At 41.3% G+C, this 18,987-nt stretch overlaps 1 protein-coding gene across 1 annotated transcript in view; it reads right to left on the reverse strand.

Moving 5' to 3' along the window:
* Positions 1-397: 397 nt before the first annotated feature.
* The window catches only part of smg1 (SMG1 nonsense mediated mRNA decay associated PI3K related kinase), a 99,692-nt gene continuing 81,102 nt past the window's right edge, over positions 398-18,987 (reverse strand). Inside the window, exons 48-64 of the mRNA XM_061090893.1 lie at positions 17,684-17,963; positions 15,517-15,789; positions 15,026-15,260; positions 14,634-14,845; positions 13,408-13,564; positions 12,221-12,410; positions 11,683-11,963; positions 11,103-11,312; positions 10,561-10,698; positions 6,682-6,834; positions 6,382-6,561; positions 5,729-5,956; positions 5,229-5,440; positions 5,035-5,135; positions 2,497-2,673; positions 1,870-1,976; positions 398-1,604 (exon numbers count right to left, since the gene is read on the reverse strand). Of these exons, the coding sequence (XP_060946876.1) occupies positions 1,527-1,604; positions 1,870-1,976; positions 2,497-2,673; positions 5,035-5,135; positions 5,229-5,440; positions 5,729-5,956; positions 6,382-6,561; positions 6,682-6,834; positions 10,561-10,698; positions 11,103-11,312; positions 11,683-11,963; positions 12,221-12,410; positions 13,408-13,564; positions 14,634-14,845; positions 15,026-15,260; positions 15,517-15,789; positions 17,684-17,963 (3,212 nt within the window). The 3' untranslated portion in view covers positions 398-1,526. The remainder of the gene's footprint in view (positions 1,605-1,869; positions 1,977-2,496; positions 2,674-5,034; positions 5,136-5,228; positions 5,441-5,728; positions 5,957-6,381; positions 6,562-6,681; positions 6,835-10,560; positions 10,699-11,102; positions 11,313-11,682; positions 11,964-12,220; positions 12,411-13,407; positions 13,565-14,633; positions 14,846-15,025; positions 15,261-15,516; positions 15,790-17,683; positions 17,964-18,987) is intronic.

Here is an 18,987-nt window from a genome sequence, read left to right on the forward strand (position 1 = left end):
TATTATCGGAAATAATAATTAGTTTGACAATACCCAACCAGTGGACTGTGGTCGTTTGAAACACAATGCCTGGGCAGTGCAGACCCAAATTATTTAATAACCAACTTCATCGGTCTTTAACCATTTATTGAACCGACAGTAACAACCATCTTGCGTCTACTGTAATTGCTCTGGAGAAAACGGACAGTCAAGGCAAACGGAGCTCTAAACTAATGTTACCCCTATTACCTTGAAATTTTTATTTTCATAAGAGTTGAGGTAAGTGGTGGCAGATTGTTGGAGGTGACCATCATTGGTGAGTATTATTGTATTCTATGACATTCAAAACATGTATATTAAATAGAACCTAAATTTACTAGAAGCTAAAGTGAGGAAGAACAGCTAAATAAGTCATCTCTTCTCAGTTCCATGTTTATTTGGCATCCAACAAAATTGACTAAAAGCTTTAAGAATTAACAATTTGTACCATCACCAAAAACATAATTTCTCCCACTAAAAATGTAAAATTAGAAAGTTACTAAAAACGCAAGCATGAGGGGTGGGGAGTGAATACATGAGGTCAGCAACGGCCAGAGTCTACTATAGGTCTAAAGATGACTGAAGATAGTTACAAAAGACCAAAGATGCATACTGAAAAAGTGTCAGATCAAGGTCCTTCACCTTTTACGTGTCCCTTCCAGACTCAGATGAGTCATCCAGAAACATTTCAAATGACAGGATGCTCTCTTTCACCCATAGTTCAAATAATTCTCCTGAGAAAACAATTCCAGTTCATCTTTAAATCAGTGACATTCAGAGATGTGTCAAAGTCTTCACTGTTCAATCAAAGTATGGTTTGATTATTGTTTTCTACTTAAATTTCTGCTGATTTCAGGTGGGTTCCCATGTAGCCTTGGGGATGCTGTTCAACCTACATTCTCATAATTTATACCGTTCTGTATCACCCACTGACCAATCAGAATCCCACTGCCATTGATGAAAAGATACGAGAAAATCAAATGCCCCATCCATCTGAGCTTTAGTCCCGGTAAAGTCCCACCCACAGCGCATCAGCTGTGTGCTTCAGAGGGAAACAACTCACTTCCTGCTTCATCCTGCCATCAGTTGGTGTTTGATTGGCTCCACAGGATGTAGTGATGTTTATGGGTACAACTTGATAGTGAGCTATGCAGGTGAGGGGGGAAGGTATCTCCAGGTCGAGGGTAAGGAGGCCTTTTCCCTCCTTCCCCCCTCCCCCATTCAGCACTGCTTTGCTCTGTCAAACCCCAGAAAGGAAGGTGGGGCTGCAGGCCCACTAAGCATTGTGGTAGCCCGATCGCCGATGGTTGGGGGAGTGTGGTTGCAGCAGTGCTACGAGGTCGCTTCCCCAGTTAGGGTGCCCAGGAGTTTGGGAGGGCAGACTAATCATCCACTTCCCATTTCCTCCCCCGTGTGGCCCGGTGCTGCTGTTCCAACACCCTAGACCCGCTGGACTCTGGTGGATCTCCAAGCCTTCGCTGGACCAAAGACATGAAGCAGTGCAGCGTTCACACCCAAGCAGTCCAGCCCTCATACAGCTGAGCCAGGTTGTCCATGTTTGTGGCTTCTCTGATGATAAAGTCCACCTGCAACCGTACAACAGGACCATTGATCAACCAACTGTGTGTGACATTCATTCGGTAACTTGACTCTCTTCTGTTCTGTATACTGTTTGTTAATTGCGGTATATTCTTGACCAAAGAGAGGGGGCGGTATTTTCTATATAATTTGCTAAAAGGCAACTGTGCAATAACAAAATGCAGGAAGGATGGACAGACTGATATGTTTATATTTAAAGATGGAAACAGATTTGGATTATTATTTGCTGCGTCACTCAGTGTGTGCATGAACCTGCTCTGTGGCGCTCATCCTCCTGTTGGGATCGATGTCTCTGCCTTCCAGCTTGGCTTTCACTCTCTTCCACACACTGACTGCATAAGAGTTCCTCTCCTGGACAGCTGCAACACAGATATCCATAGGTTCACAGCAGTGCAAAGACCTTCAATCAAATTCAAGTCTAAAATCCCATAATGCAGTAAATGTAGCAGGAACATCTGTACTAGATGAAATAAAGAGACTGCTTCTATTCCAACATACCTATATGTGATATACACCTGTCACTAACATACATCTGTAGCACCAAAATGATGAATGGGCATAAAAATAAAGAAAAACATGACAACATTTTGACAAACATGTCATTGGCTAAGATTTGACCAAAACTATTTCAGACATCTGTAATAATACTAAGATCGCACCTGAATCAAGCATAAAATTAACTTTATATATAATTTTAAGATCACAAAGTTTGCTGGTATATATTGAGGGTGTTACATATGAACAAGGTATGTCTCTGTAACTTTTGTTAATTAAGATGTATTGCCTTACATGTATTTTGCATGCAAGGTTAAAAATAAGACTTATTAAAATGACCTCAGATCAATGAGCAGAGTCAGTGTAAAGAGTAAAGATCAGTACCTCGTCCTGTTTTCGGGTCTCGTACAGCTCTCTTGGGGCTGGGATTGAGGCCTTTGCAGTTCATTAGCAGAGTGCTGGGTGGGGTGTCAGTGGGGGTTCCAAGGTTGCGTGGCAGACCCTTACGTGCATTCTGGGACATTGAGTCTGGCTGGGTCTTCACCACACTGCACCTAACAGCTGAAGCACATGACTTGATTAGTAGACATTTAGAGGTAATTTGCTCTATCGAGTTTCCTTCATGGATCTCTCTGCTAATTCCAAAAATCTGCCTGTACGTGGACTGCATTTTTTCAGATCTTCATCATGGCAACAACATTGACAGAATGACTTCCTCTTTAGCAATTTGTCTACACAGTAAAAGCACAACCTTTGTTGTGCTGCAATCCTTTATATCGAGCTGAATTGTAGTTGTAAGATTGGGTCTGACATACAGTGTTTGAAAAAATGACAACAGTTAAGTAAATCATTCAAAGTAACACTTGCCACATACGAAAAGAAATTAAGCTAATTATTGATTCTATGATATACATTGACCCTACATTAACATAAAAAATAAGAATACAGCATGGACGCCCAAACACTGTATTCTTATTTTAGCTTAATTGCAGGTAAAGCAGGTAGGTTAAACACAAAGTTCTCTAATTTAACACTGCACCATAGATTGTATGTATATATATATATATATATATATATATATATATATATATATATATATATATATATATAAATAATGAGGCAAACAATAAGAAAGTGACAGTATATTGTAGAACTGTTTGAGGAGGACCTGGTAATGACATGGAATAAAAGTAGACTTTGCAGCATTAACAAAGGCCAAGCAAACTGCAGATTCGAAACAGGTATGTTTACATCGAGCATTGAACTTCTAAATCCAGAAAGCTCTGGACGTCTTTACATTAGTGGCCTGCATATCTCGAGAAACAGCAGATCATTGGCTTCACAAATCAGCACTCACTTTGGGTCGTGGCTGCTTACCGCCTCGATATTTGAACTTCACGTGGTCCATTATCACTTACTAGTTTAAAGCTAGGGCATAAAACCAATATTTTTTTGCAAGACTTCACCATTCGTGTTAATGGGCTATAAATGACAAAACGTCTGCACAAGTTGTCAGAGCAAGCATTTATTTCCACAATGCTTTCAAGAACAATTATATGCCAACGCATGGATTTTTTTTTTTAAATGCCGCGTCAACTTATCCATTCAAACATGAGAAAGACGCAAGGCATGGTTCACAAACAAAAGGTTAAAAAAATCACAGCTGATTGGTGAAGTTATTGCAAATCATATCAGTGTTACACCCCCCCCCCCTATTTTTTTTCTCTTCGGATCTGCATCGACTCGTTTTGGTTTATAGTTCCCCTACAGTGGCGCGTGTTGCAACGCAATTCACCGCCATACCACTAGCCGGAGTAATGTTTTTTGTTGAAGTCGGCTCTTCTTCGTGTGTGGCATACGTTTATATACATCGCCACGGCGGCTCCTCAGAGCCTTTTTCTGGCGGACAAATCCGCCGGTCAGTGACGGGTTATACTAGTGTTCATAGTTTCGGATCTTTTCTGCCAAGTGCTCTTCTATTTTGGTCTATATTCGTTCTTCTAAATCTTCCGTGGTTTCCGCAGTTTCCGGGTATGAAACCGGAAATGCGACTCCGGAAGGCCGATTTATACTCGGCTTTTTACGCCTTATGCGAGCGGAGTTGACGGAAATCCGTCATAGCGACGGAAAACTTTAATCCATGTGTTAAGGGCCCAAAGAAAGTGCTAAGTAGCCAACAGTGCACTGTAGCAGTGATGGTTAGGACTCATCAACAATGAACAGCAGCACATTCATGATAATGGTAACGCGACTGGTTCTACCATTCAGGATTCTGTGTACTAAGTCAAGCCTGACTGAACTTTGAACATGTAAACAGCTCTTTGTATTGCAGCGGTGGTGCCATTTCAGGATCCAGAGTTGTACAGCTGATCTTGACTTTCTGTGGCTCAATTACTGCAGGTCACTCTTACTATCATATTTCTTTTGAAAACACCACTACTATCCTGAGTAACTATAGTCTCCACCGGCCCGGTTAGCTTGTGAGCTGACTGGCGGGAGCCCAGCTCCCTGACTAGCGTTAGCTAACTAACCGGCTGGCTCCACTGGCCCGGTTTGCTGGCGGGAGTTGTTTTTTTCCAGAGTTTTTTGGACGGTAGACATGCTAGATACCCAAATGAACATGTAGAATCACTATAAAAGTGGAATGAAATCATGAAGGAATAGATTGCATTGCGCCATCTGTAGGATTATAAGAGGCAACATTTTTTTCCATCTTGAATAAAATAATTAAAAGTAGGCTACAAACAAAATTTCAATTTGGGAGGCAGGTTGGCGATTTAAAAATCGTCATTCACAAGAATTGTGTTTAGTAACTGAATCGATTTCCCCCCCCCCATCCCTAATAGTGTCTTTATAGCCACCTGTCAAGACCACAGTGTAAGAGTGAGGGGGTGAAATGTGCAAATATTTTTGAGGTCATACCTGCTGCAAAGCTCGTCTGTGCTGCAGAAACAGGACTGGCACATTCACTGTCTCTATCCGTCACCAGTGGGGAAGCAAAGCCCACCAAGCCGTTATACACACTACAGGGATGCACAAACAGAGGATTAATATAAAATATGTAAGGGGAAATAAAAGTCAGACTTAAGAGTCCTCATATAAGTGACTGGCGGTACCTCTGGCTCTGGGAGTGCAGTTCCTTCAGGGTAGCAGGGATCTCCTCCAGCAGTTCAAGCTGCTCCTGGTTGCGAGGCTGCCCACTGGCCTGGACCACTGTGAATAAAACCAGCTGGATGTTGTCCTGCCACGCTTTGTACTCTAAAAGGAAGTGACGCACACTTCCCTCATATGTCACCTCTTCCCCTTCTGCCAATGCTGCCTCTTCATCCTATACAACAGAAGTATCACAGGGGTTAATGCTAAAGGTAACAGCTATAACAGACACATGGCTCAGCAAGAAACGTATGAGAATCAAAAAAAGGCACATATGCGGTTCAGTAAGTATTCAGAACTCTACATTTTTTGCAGTGAGTAACATGTTTTATTTTAAATGTTTGCATTTTACTTTTGCATAGCAAATACAAAGACCCAACAACAAACACAAAACCCATAGCTGGATGTTTTTTGGAAAATTCCTGAAAAAAAGAGTGCATATGTAAATTAGGCGCGAGTATACCTTAGCCATGGCTCTCAACAGGTGTTTGACATCAGCTAGTTGGCGGTTGTGGTTGGACAGAATGGTTTTAATGGAGTCAATCAGGAGCTGCAGTGCATCTCCACAGGACTCTAGCTGCTGGTCTCGCTCCTCTTGAGTTCTCTGCTGAACGCTCAGCTCCTCCTCCAGCTGCCTCTGGGCACAGCTCAGCCAATCAGAACTGCCTATGGGCAGGTCCAGCGGTGGATTCTAGTAATTGACAAATAATATATAAGTTACTGAATAAAATCAAACTGACATTTTCGGAGCCTGTTATTATACTGGGAAGACATAACACCAGAAATGCATATTAGTCCATAGCTTTTAGATTCTTATGACACAAACAGGGTCTCTGATTGGAAGACTGATGTAAAATGCCAATATAACTTGCTAATAAGAATCTCCCAGCATGATGTTCTAAAAGATGATTTAAAGAGTTTTTTATTTTTCTTTAATAACATTGTAAGAAGCAGAGCATTAACTGCTAAAATAAATGAATGTGACAAATGACTTCTATACATCTGAGTCATCTAAATAAAACAAATGTATTATTAATCCAAAAATGTATTACCTAACTTGTAATGCACATGCTGACAATAAATGCTTCTAAACTGTAAGGAAGGAGGTCAACCCACCAGTCTGTGTAGCAGATGGAGCTCTAGAGGAGACACTGCATTGCTAAACTGAGCAGCATAGGAGCAGGTTTGTTGGCAGCGCTTCAGCAGCTCAAACAGCGCTGCATCCATGTTTAGGGCCTCGGGAGATCGAATCCTAAGGCCTTCAAAGTTCAGGATGGTAGAGCACAGGAAGGTGACCTGGAAACAGACAGCAAGAAAACGTGGCTTTTTCTTTACATTGGTCATCAATCAAGTGCCAAAGCTGAGTTCAGCCACTTCAGTCAAAGGACTTGGTCATGAACATGTAAGCTGTGCTACCTGGCTGGTGCGCTGGTTCTCTCTGGCAACAATGCCACGTTTCTCCCGGATGGTCATCTCAAAGTCCTGCAGAACAGGGGCTAATGCTGGGTTGGCTCCACCAGCCCATTTCAGACGCTGCTCAATGCTAGCCTCCAGAGATGCCAGCTTGTCCTGAGAACACCAGCAGCAAAGAAAACACAGGATTTGGATGGGAGCAAGTATTAAATCAGAAATCGAAATGTCATATTGATTGGCGCATGTGAACTTGGTCTATTCATCATTATATGCAATTATATTTGCTGTATTTGGTGGAAGATTAAAATACTTAAAACTGGCAACAATCCCGAGAAGTTCTCTGCAAATAATTCACAAAAACAGAATCCCTACCGGCATGCAGTGTTGCGCAAGTTCACATCTTTCATGAACTAGTTCAAAGTTCAGTTCATACAAGTAAACATGAATAGTTCACGTTCATAGTTCACCATTTAAATTCCGAACTAGTTCATAGTTCAGTTAATTTCATAGTTTTAAGGTGTAAAGTGAGAATGAAAGACTTAACTTGTTTTTTAAAGAAAACTTTATCGATCACTACCCCTTGCCTTAAACTGTACTTCATATGTATCAATTCCTGAAATATTTTTTTTTATATATTATTGCTAATTTTGCCAGATTATTTATTCATACCCTGCAAACAAAAGGCACAACAAATCAAAGTTTTGATACATTATACATATAATGGTTACTTTTATTTTGAAAAGGCACTTCCTGAAAAATAAGGAAAAGATTGCTACTGGCAGGTGTGCCTCGCTGTTGCATGAAAAGTATTCCCATTTGGTTTTTTTAGCACCAGGCTGAGAAAGGCACAAGTTCTTATGGTGTGTTCATATATCACGGCATGTATGGAAAAGAAATAAAGGATTGTGAACCATCATTCAGCCGGGGATGATGCTACAATATGAACGTGTTCACCGTTCAAGATCATTATTTGTCATTAAGCGTTCAGTTCATCGTTCTCATAAAAATGAACGTGTTCAATGAACGCGTTCATGCACAACACTTCCGGCGTGACAGCAGAGTTATGATTTATAGTCATAAATGTAAGTATGCATAAGTTGAAATTTGGCACATCAGAAATATTCAACCCCCCAAAGATTTTAAGGATTTATCAATTAAAAGTTTTTTCAGATAGCAAGATTCTGCTTCGGATGACTTCTTTATGAGTTGAGTGATACACAAAATCAACACAGAAAATGCATGATGTAGTATTTGTGTGTAACAGTATATTTTGTTAAGATAGCCATGTCACAAATATTCACCTATATGATAGTTGTTTTTAAAGCTGACTGACAGTTTTTATGGCCTAAAGTGGAGTTGAAACATAATTAAGCCCTTGGGAACTCTTTAATGATCCTTCATTGGCTTCAGCTGTGAGGCGTATATAAACCCCACCCATGAAGGTATTCAAGGTGAGTTGCAATCATGGGAAAGACAATGGAGTTTCCATAAAAGCTGACAGGAGATTATTTCATCACACCAGAAGGGCCTTGGGTATAAGAAGATTTCCAAAAAATTTAATATTCCAAGAGACACCATTTGGAGCATTTTAAGGAAGTTTAAAATGTATGGGGCAGCTGCAAACCTGCATGGCTGTTGAAGAAAGCCCAGCATTTAATCAAGGGCCCTCAGCAACTTAAGGCCAATTTACGGTTCTGCGTTTTTGAAAAAACGGACAGATAAGACCACCCTATCCGTCGTGAAACGCCCTCTCCGAGCGCTACGGAGAGCTTTTCGTACAGGTCTGATTTTTCTAACTTCTCCGTGTTGTGTCGGAGACCCGACCAACAGCTCTTGGCTGTGATTGGTCCGCGAACGACATCATTTTCGTATGACGTCATTTCCGTACGACGTCATTTCTGTTCGACGTCATTTCCGGACCTGTAACTTCCTGATTCACAATAAACACAACTACGATTCTACAATTAATGTGACGTGTGTGTTAAGCCAGCGGAGTTGTCCGGCTGACGGTGGCTCGTTCGAGCACTGAGGGCATGTGTGTATGGTCACAGACGGTTATAACGAGCTTTCAAAACGGCGCTAGCAGGCTAGGCTAGAGGGCTAGGCTAGCCACCATGCTAACTGCGGTGGTAACAGTGCAAGAACCCGCCGTCACTACTTTAATTCCACTTCTATCATGACACTGTTTCTATAATACCGCCAGGTTAGAAGCAAACACTGGGTAGTAGTTAGTGCCGGGAGTCCCTGCTGACTGTGTGTGGAAGCTGGGAGGGGAGCTAGCTTCAAGCTACACAGAGCTTCAAGCTGTGGAATCAGCAACACAGTTCGGATGTCACTGGGTGTCACTTTATTTAGTTCTGTTAGTTGCCATGGTTCAGTGTGTGGGACGCAAGCTAACAGATGTAAACAGAGACACGTGGACTTCTTCTTCCCAAATGGGGTAGGCTTCTCTGAGCTCGTCTTCCGTTGCGCCACCTATGGGTTTGGCGGTGAATTTTTTTCTACGCACAGTGGTCGGATTAGTAAAAATCAAAAAGACTCTTCGCCCCCCGTGGAAAAAAACCCTGTGTGACTGCAAGACACCTACAGAATGACCTGGCTGGTACAAGTGCTTCAGTGGCAACTATAAGACATGCACTGAATAAACAAAGACATTATGGCCGGATTCCATGCAACCCAGCTCTTGACCACAAGGAACATCAAAAGTCGACTAGAATATGCCAGGAGGAATTTGGATAAGACAACAGAGTTTTAGGTGACAGTTCTATGAAACCAAACTGGAACTGTTTGGACATATGGAACAGCGGTATATCTGGCGTGCGAAAGGCCAGGTTTATGACCAGAAGAATACCATCCCCACGGTCAAGACTGGAGGTAGGTCATTGATAATGTGGGGCTGTTTTTCTGCGGCAGGAACTGGCAATCTTGATCGTGTACCTGGCATCATGGATTCGTCTTGGAGTGGCCTTCTCAGTCACCAGATTTAAATCTGATTGAAAATCTTTGGTGGGATTTAAAGAAGGCAGTTGCAGCACAGAAGCCATCTAACATCACTGAGCTAGAGGCTTTTGCAAGTGAAAAATGGGCATAGATTGTGATCGAGAGGTGTAAGAAGCTTGTCAGCACCGGAAACGTTTGTTAGAAGTTATAAAAGCTAAAGGATACGCCACAAAGTACTGAAGCTGGGGGTTGAATGATACTGCACATGCACATGTGTTAAAAGAGTTACAGTTTTCATTTGAACTTCAAAGTTAAGGCAACTTCTGTTGTCAAAAACACTCAAATATGTATCAATAAATATTTGATGTTGTTTAATAAAGTTTGTAATTTGTTGTCATTATCTTTCATCTACATCACTATAATGTCTTTTGAGGTGAGGGGGTTGAATATTTCTGATTGCAACTGTTTATGTTTTGCCATAAGATAGGGGCTCGGTTTCTTATACCAAATTCCGTATTAGGTCTCATCGGAAAGAGATACGCAATTCCATTTAAAATGGGAAAGATTGGTCAGAAATTCATGGACACCATCAAAAAACACAAACTGATGCATATATATTTGTTGTTTCCCTATTTTGTACAAAAGCATTCACCAAATGAATGTATGTATGCATGTAAATAAAAAGAATGAACAGTTAACTAAACAGATAATGAATAAGTAATTAAAAGCATCAATATCTTTTTTAAATGCATGTTTAACAATGATCTGAGAGGTACATTGGGGAATTCATGACACAATTCTTTCTAAACCCAAGGCTGTGTCCCAGAAACAAACAAAAGGTTTTAGGTTATTTTCAAACAATGCTTAGGTTTAAGGAGATATTAAGAGGCATCTTGATGGGTTAAACACAATGGATTAAACACAGGTTAGTGTAACACTGACCTGAATGGTGAGGGTTGCTCCCTCGTCCTGACTGAGCTTGTACAGCTTCTTCTTCATATTGCTGAGGATGATAGAACGGGGAGGAATGCTGACACTAATTGGCTGATTATTGGGGCTCAGAACATCTTCATGCTGCCACTGGAAATAGAAACAAGAACAAACTCATTCCATGTGGTTAGGGACATGCTGGACAATGTATACTAACCCAAGTTGCAGAGATGATGAGCTAATGAGATGAACAATAACAACTTACAAATATATAAAAATCCATAACCCTCAAATAGTACTTGTATGCACTGACGTGAAAGGTTTCTGGGTGCTAGCTATCTACTGTACACTTGTTTGTAGGTGTATGCTGTGGAACATTAATATTGGCAATCCATAGTAACAGTTGAACAATGTATTGCAAAAAATCCAGTCGGTACTCTTCATAATATAACTAATACTTTCAGGGTTGGTGAAGTTAAACGTTATGCTTTACATTTGTTTTTTTGATAGAATGTGAATGAGGTTCATCAGCAGCCTCACAAACTTATGTGTACCTGGAACATGGCAATGTGCAGCTGGCTCCTCTGCAGGCTGGCCTTGGCGGCCTCCAGGTTAGCATCTAATCTCCTCAGCAGGTCCACTTTTTTCCAAGCTGTGTCGTAGGAGGAGGCCAGTACTGTGGATCTGTTCAGCAGCAGCTGGGAGACTCGGCCTGAGGATAGGTTCTGCTCCACTGCCTTCTTACACAGCTCATCTAGAGACACCTTAAGAGCCAGGACAGACACTGGATCAAGAGAACGTACTATAGACCCCTATCTAGTGAGCTCTTTATACACTTGAAAGTCAAGAGTAAAAGTGTCTGTATCTGGCAAAAATGTATACTGCAAATGATTGACTTCCAAAGGATTTGTTTTAAACCCAGTTACTGAATGGGTAAGAGCACAGAGCATTTTATTAGCAGCTTTTTCATTCAACCAGTAAGTGAGATTACTGATTACAGAAAATATGGGTTGAGTTTAATTTATGGTGGCACGTGCTACCTCTCCATTGTTTTCTGTATTCAGCAGGGTGAGACTAAGCTCCAACACACACGCACAAACAAAGGTAAGTAGATAGGACACACACACGTCATACCATGTTCTCTGTGCCAAAGTCTTTTGCCTCCACCTGAGTGACAACGTCTAGGCCGAGGGCAGACACAGTGCTACACAGGGCCAGACCGAGGGCTTGACTGGGCAGACCCATGAGCATATGCCGAACAAACTCCGCTGTGAAGGCTTTGATGGGGCGGGTCATCTGTTCCTCACTCATCACTGCCAAACCTGACCCTCTTGAACCGAGCAGCTGGTAAAGTTGATTACCCAAACCAACTGGTCCATTTGTAGGCAAAAGGTCCTCAGCTGAGGGACATGTACCTAAACACAAAAGATTTGTCACACACTTGTCAGACAGCAGGCTTTAAAAAAAGCGGCCCAGCTTCATATTCTCTGCCTTGCAAACACCCTATAAGCTTCTGTGATTTAGACTAGAAGAACAAAAATATAGTGATACATATTCTGTTGCCTGATCATTAATATTAACATATTGTTTTCGGGATGTCTTGCACAGCTCTTGTGAGCTTGATTGATGTGTTCATCCTGAAGGCTTTTATGTGGAAATGAAGATTTCTTACCAGACAGAGTCTGAGCAAAGGAGGAACACAGCCTGAAGAAATCCATGATGGTTTGTAGTCTCTTGAGGAAGAACATCTCTTCCATCAGCTGCCGCTGATTCAGGCTATCAAAGAATTGGAGCTGTGTGGTACGAGCCTCCCTCAGAACATCCACCTTCCTCCAAGCTGACGGAACTTCAAAAGAACTCAGCTGAGAGAAATGAGGAGAAAAGAAAATTGGGGTGAGATGTCCTTTACATTTTTTATTTGATGCCCTCCCTCTCGTTTCTTTATAATGAGTATTATGGCTGCCCTCATTCACTTTACATTGGTGGTTTTCCTTTTTAATCAGCATGTAGTTATAAATGGTTATAAATTATTCCACACATGTTGCATTTCTTTGAAAATACTATCCAGTGACATGGGATCAAGTAGTGCATTGTTACATGTGTCTGACCATGCACTGATCACTTAATCCTATTATGTATATTGTTAAGAATTAGTCATGTAATGCCTATTAAGATAAGTGATCATATCTCAGCAGTGACTCGAAAAACCAAAGACCAAACTTTCAGGAGTTCTTGCAGAAATGATAAGCAAACTTTGGTAAAAAATTGGATAAGACTTTTTTGGGGCAATTCATCTTCAACTGCTTTATTCACTCCATACTGCTGTTATTATTTTTATTGAGGATAGCATACTGTTTATATAAATATGGAGCTGGAAAATAATTAAAAACAATTTGAAAACCATTTCTCTTTTTGAAAGGAGATATGGCTTTTGGTTTCATGAGTTCTTCTCGTAACCAAATCGGCGTGAAAGTTTCATGAAGATCTGTGATGATGGGGCCAAAAAGTGTTTGGCAGTGTTTACCACTGTTGCAAAATGAAAAAAGTGGAGGCCCAGGAATATATTAAAAGAACCATTAGCATAACCATTTTGAACTGCTTGCTGTAGTATGTCGTATTTATAGAAAATCAACAGAGAAATCAACCAAGTCATGTTCAAGAAAAATTAAAGTACATCAGAGCAGCAATAGGGGCAAAATATGAGAACTTGTGTTTATTCAGTCTACAACACCTAATTGATGTCTTGTGGATCACTGTACTGGCATTACTGGAGGCAGGGCTGAACTCAGGGAAGATCTCGCTGTATGTGATTTACGGGCTTCTTCATTCAATTTTTCTGAGGAAAAACGTGGGTGTTACCTTCTCTGTGAGTTGTCCAAAGGCAGTCTCTAGCTGGGTGAACATGCCATCAAAGGCCACCAACAACATTTGACCCGCTGACATCTTTGGTGTCTCCTGGCCTGCTCCATCCATACTACGAGGCTGAATCAGCTCAGAGTACTGAGCACGCAACATTCTGAGAACAAAACATGTTGTAAATTTCAAAGGTTAATTTCACCTTCAATTTAGCATATTATGCACAAGTGTGGCATTGTGTTTTTTTAGGTCATGGTAACTCTGCGCTCACATTAAAATCTCCATAAAGGAGACTCAAGGAAAACATTGTTTGAATGCAATGCTGGATTATGTTTAGAATATAATGACAGTGACAATGCACATTGAGAACTGGTGTTTTATTCACAGTCTGCTGCTTACCACAGCAGATTTTGAGAGGAAAAGTATTATTGCTGCATAGAGCAGAACCTGTAGATTCTAACATTAAGAAATGTTGTGGCGTTATCAACATAGTCATCCTGTGTAGTTACATCCTCTCCCTAAAACCAACTCTTAAAAAGAAAAATTGGCTGGACAAATGTTCACATTTTCATTCAGTTGAAAAAGCCTTCAAGACTTCACAAGCCCCTTGGGTGAGAGCATAGAGGGGCAAGCTTGTGCGGTGTGTTGGCGCACAAATGCGGCTACAGGCTCAGGAAAACAGTGGACATTTAGGCTAAAAACATGGATTAATTACGCCATTTCAAGTTGAATTTGCTTAATTCTCTAATGACAATCGGATGACACAAGAGGAGCTGTATGCTGGCATTTTATGTTTCTTTACGTTAGAAGAAGTGGTCACCATACTTTGATTGTATTAGATTTGGCTGCAACACTGTTTACCGCTGAACCTCCAAAAGTGTTTTGGGGACTCAAACAATTCACCCACCCCTCCATCCACATAGTGGCAAGTATATAATGAGATCATTTTCATTTTTTCGGTGAACTATCCCTTTAATCCCTTCAAATCAGCCTAATGGTCACACCAGGCAGTTGCTTACTTTTATGTCGGGATGAGTCCTTGTTTATCCAAAATCTTTTGTACGAGGCAAAGTTAGCATAAACCACAGTCAGATTAATGTAAAATACATTAGGTTGAAATAAACTGCAGGGATTTTATCATTGTTTACTTGAAATTAGAAAAAAAAATGCTTAGTCTGATAAAATCCTTGACAAGAAGAATTAAATCTACAATCAATGGAGCTACTTACCTGGAGATGTGGAAGCAGTGGTTGTGCCCATCATGGCCGATGCTTGTGGTGGCCTGAAGACTGTCTGCCAAACCCTGCAGGCCAAGACCATCAGAGCTCTGCTCAACCAGTTGCTCCAGTTCTGCCAACATGGACTCCAGAGTGGGCTCCCCTTTGATCATACAGTGCAGAGCCTCTGGAAAGATAATCTGATGGAAGTTGGTGTTCAGTTCCTGCAGGGAACAGACACATCAGTGACAGGAATTCCTTTTTTCCTTACAACGGAACTTCCTATTATTTGCAAATCTATAAAAACAATTCATGAATTACGAAAAGTTTCTCATTATTATTCAGAGGGTAGGCTGCTTTTGATTGTATCCAGTTGATTCCAATGGGTTGTTGTTTGCTCCTACCTGTAAGCAGGTGTACACAGAGTTGGCCAGGTACACAGCCTGCGTGGTAGCTGAAGGTGCAGGCAGTTCCAGGTCATGGGGCAGGAGTGGGCAGCGCTGTAGCAGTGTTATTAGGGCACTGACATTTCCAATCATACTGCAGAGCTCCTCCAAAAACCATGCCCCATCCCGAGATGTCAAGTCTATCAGCTGCTCTCCAGCACTGGCTGCTGCTCCCTCCATCACCAGGTTCCGCCTAGAAAAAGGATAAAGTAAAACATCTCTCTGTTAAACTGAAACTTTTATTATTGCTCTTTATTTTCTCATAGACAGAAAAAACACATTTCTAAAACCCCATGAGCTGGATTAGGTTTACTTGTGGAATTTCAAGTTGTATAAATACAGTCATTACTAAAACTTAAATCAAAACAGCATCATACCACTACCCTATTTTCCATTAGCCGGAACAGTGAAACAGCATAGTAAAAAATGTGCAGAAAAATGTTTATAACCTGCAGAGTGTACAGAGGGCAGAGGTGATGATTCCAGCCAAGCTGAGGGAACCTGGCTCTCCATTCTCCAGAAGGAAGACTGTGATACAGTGTTCAATTTCCTGTAGCTGCTCCTCACAGTCTGCTGCAGTTGTCCCATCAGCCTTCAGTTGCTCTGCTTGGTGTATCACACATTCATTGGTGTCAGCCACTTGGTGCTGCAAAGTCAACTCTACATTGGACAGAAACTGGCAGGAGGCTGCAGGAGGCTGAGGAGCAAACAACACCTCATATCTGTAGAGGGAGGGGGGAAACCATAGCATAACAAGCATGAGACAATGTTTGATACAATTGACCACAACATCAGTATCAATCATCTTAATTGTACATTAAAGGGAGGAAGTTCTATGTCAGTAATGGAGATTAATAGTTTCCTAAAAACTGAATGAGGGCAAAACAGAAAGATTAAATTTAACTTTGTCAGCCCAAAATCAAATATATGCTGGAAAATAATCCAGGTCTATCAACACCTTCGATAAAATCAGAGCTGACAAGTCTAGGTGTCATCTTAGACCAGGGGTCGGCAACCCGCCGCTCTGGAGCCGCTTGCGGCTCTTCAGCCCTTCTGCAGTGGCTCCCTGTACAGTGTTGTGCAGTTGCGCATATTTTTCATGAACGGTGAACTAAACAAATTACTTTTCATTTGATGAACATGACTGAACGTCACGTTTACATTCATTTTTTAAATCATCATCGTATCAGGCCGTCATGAAATAACAGGAGCGGGCGAATGTGTGTGTGCTCCCAGATAGCGCACACACACAGGCCCCGGTACTCCGCCCCCGGTACTCCGCTTCATGTGAAGCAGCAGGTCACTGACCTACTCGCTGCTTCTTAAAAGTGGAAACAGTAATAACACAGTTTCTCTGGTCTCAGCTGCTCAGAGATCAGCGCCGCAGCTTCTTGATCAGAGCAGATGCTGCAGCTGGTTTGTACCGAGCTTCAGTTTCTGTGTCCGCCTCCAGTCTGACCTGCTCTCACGTCTACGGCCCGGCGCTCTTCTCTGCAGGTGGCTCATCTAGAGTTTCCGACCCCCGGCCGCGGTAAACTAACCATGGATAAATCCCAAAAAAGAAAAGTCTAGGAGGAATATAGAGTTTAATTCTGCGTGGACAGATTCATTTTCTTTCACTGCCAACAACGCCAGTTTACTTGTATGCTTGATATGAGGAATTAGCAAACAACAAAAAATGTAATGTTGAAAGCGATTCCAGAGCAAGCACACAGCATTTGCTGAAAAGTACCAAGCTGGAGATGAGCGAACAAAGCATAGTTCTGTGTTTCATTTATTTCAAAGAAGCCTACACATGCCAATACATTTTGTTCTCCTCTTCATAAGCATTTGGGGTTTTCACTTGTTGTAACAGGTAAAAATAGCAATAAAATGTCAAGTTTGTTTTATTGTTGCTCTATAATTTAATAAATGCAACAAACTATAGTTTTTATATATATTGTATAACTTTATATATAACGTTATAAGCTGTGTTATCAAATATGTTTTGCGGCTCCTGACAGATTTAATTTTGGGGTAGAGGGGGCAAACTGGCTCTTTCGATAGTAAAGGTTGCCTACCCCTGTCTTAGACTCAGATCTGAGTTTTAGGGCCCACGTTTACAAGGTAACCAATACCAAATTTTTCCACCTTAGAAAAATAGCAAAAGTTCGGCCATTAATAAAGCAGACAGATGCTGAAGAGCTAATTAATGCATTACTTTCTAGCCGACTAGAGTACTGTAAGGAACATTTTACAGGCCTTCCAAAGAAAATAATAGACTCCAGCTGTTAATACCAAGAGGGGAGAACACATTAGTCCAGTTCTAGTTGATTTGCACTGGTGGCCTGTAACAAACAGGATTGACTTTAAGGTTCTCTTACTTAAATACAAGGCTCCGAATGGGCTTGTTCCGAGTTATTTAGCAGACTCTCTAATTAACTATGTCCCCTCTAGAACACAAAGATCATCTGAAGCAAATCTATTAGATATTTCAGGGAGTTACTCACTGCACACTACTATTGTAGGCTTATTCTGCAGTGTAAAATCTAGATATCAGCACAAAGTTGAAGCTCTATTTGTTTCTGACAGTAAAACACAATGACAGTGAATGAAAAGCCTGCTGCAGTTACTTACTGTCTATATACGTGTTGGCAGTCCTCCACTGTCATGTCTCTTAGTAGCTCCTCTAACCAGGTCTTCCACTGATGGACCCGATGGCGCAAAAGGGTAGCCCGTGGGTACAACAAAGCCACTGTAGCATAGCTGTGCAGCTGCTCCAGACAGCCACGAAGTGCCACACGGCGTTGCTGCAGGAAGGAGCTCAACTCTGCCTCAAGGCTCTCACACTGGCTGATCAGGTGGGCCTGGCCTGCATTCTGTAGGAAGGCTGTAGCTGGCACATAGCTAGGAGGACCTGGAAGAATTGGACAACAAAGAGACAAGGTGTAAAATAGCTGAAATAACCTAAAATATAACAACCCTCATTTCTTGACATAATAGCAGGCTTATATGACCTTCTACACTGCTGGGAGTCAAATGTTGTCACAGTCCTCATACATCACATCCAACTAGAATTACTGAACTGCAGTTCAATGCCTCAGCCAACCTGTGCAATTGTGTCCCTGCAGATTCATTCAAGGTCACCTGTCATCAAATGGGGCTTGAACCACTGCCCTTTTTCTGGGGTGTTTTTTCTTTTCTTCACATGAATGAATATTATATACCTGTTAGTGCACAGCTTCCTTGTCAAACAAATACTGATTGAATAAAAACATCTTAATATAAGGTCGGAATTAGACTTAGTCCCTACCATCCCCTCTCCATGTCTCCTGCACAGTGGTGAGCACAAGAGCGGTGGCTGGGTCAACGTGTCTACATCATCAATTACATAAATATGTTGATATGCGCTACATGCATTGACGTGTCGTGAGGAAGGCTGCTGTGCCTAGTCAGAGCATGGATTCACCCAAAGAGCAAATATCATCTGAGGCATAGATCACCAATAGGTGGACTGCGGCCCGGACCCAGATGTCGTTTCCTCTACAGACCAAGACCTATTATTGCTTCCATTTTAACCTGAACAACTTTTCTCGCATTTATTGTATTAAATCCTTTCAGCACACGGTAGAGTTTACTTCTCTCACTGAACAAGAGAAAGTGGGGAACAAAGAGAAAAGGAGTGTTAAAGCTGTTTGGTTGTATATATTTGTTGATTGTTTCTATGTGTAATGTAGTTATATACTAAGAAACAATAAGAGGGAAAAGTCAAACTCCATCTTTTTATATTTTTTTTCTAAAATTAACCACCTTATTTCAAGATGCCTTTTTCAAAAGCTCTTTATTTAGTTATTAAATGCAAGCCTTGTTTTATTTGAAACGAGAAAAGACCATTAATTCATAAGTTATTGAGAGTTGAATTATTCCTGTTAAAAAAGTTC

This window comes from Limanda limanda, chromosome 17, assembly GCF_963576545.1.
Source record: "Limanda limanda chromosome 17, fLimLim1.1, whole genome shotgun sequence".
Lineage (NCBI taxonomy): Eukaryota > Metazoa > Chordata > Actinopteri > Pleuronectiformes > Pleuronectidae > Limanda > Limanda limanda.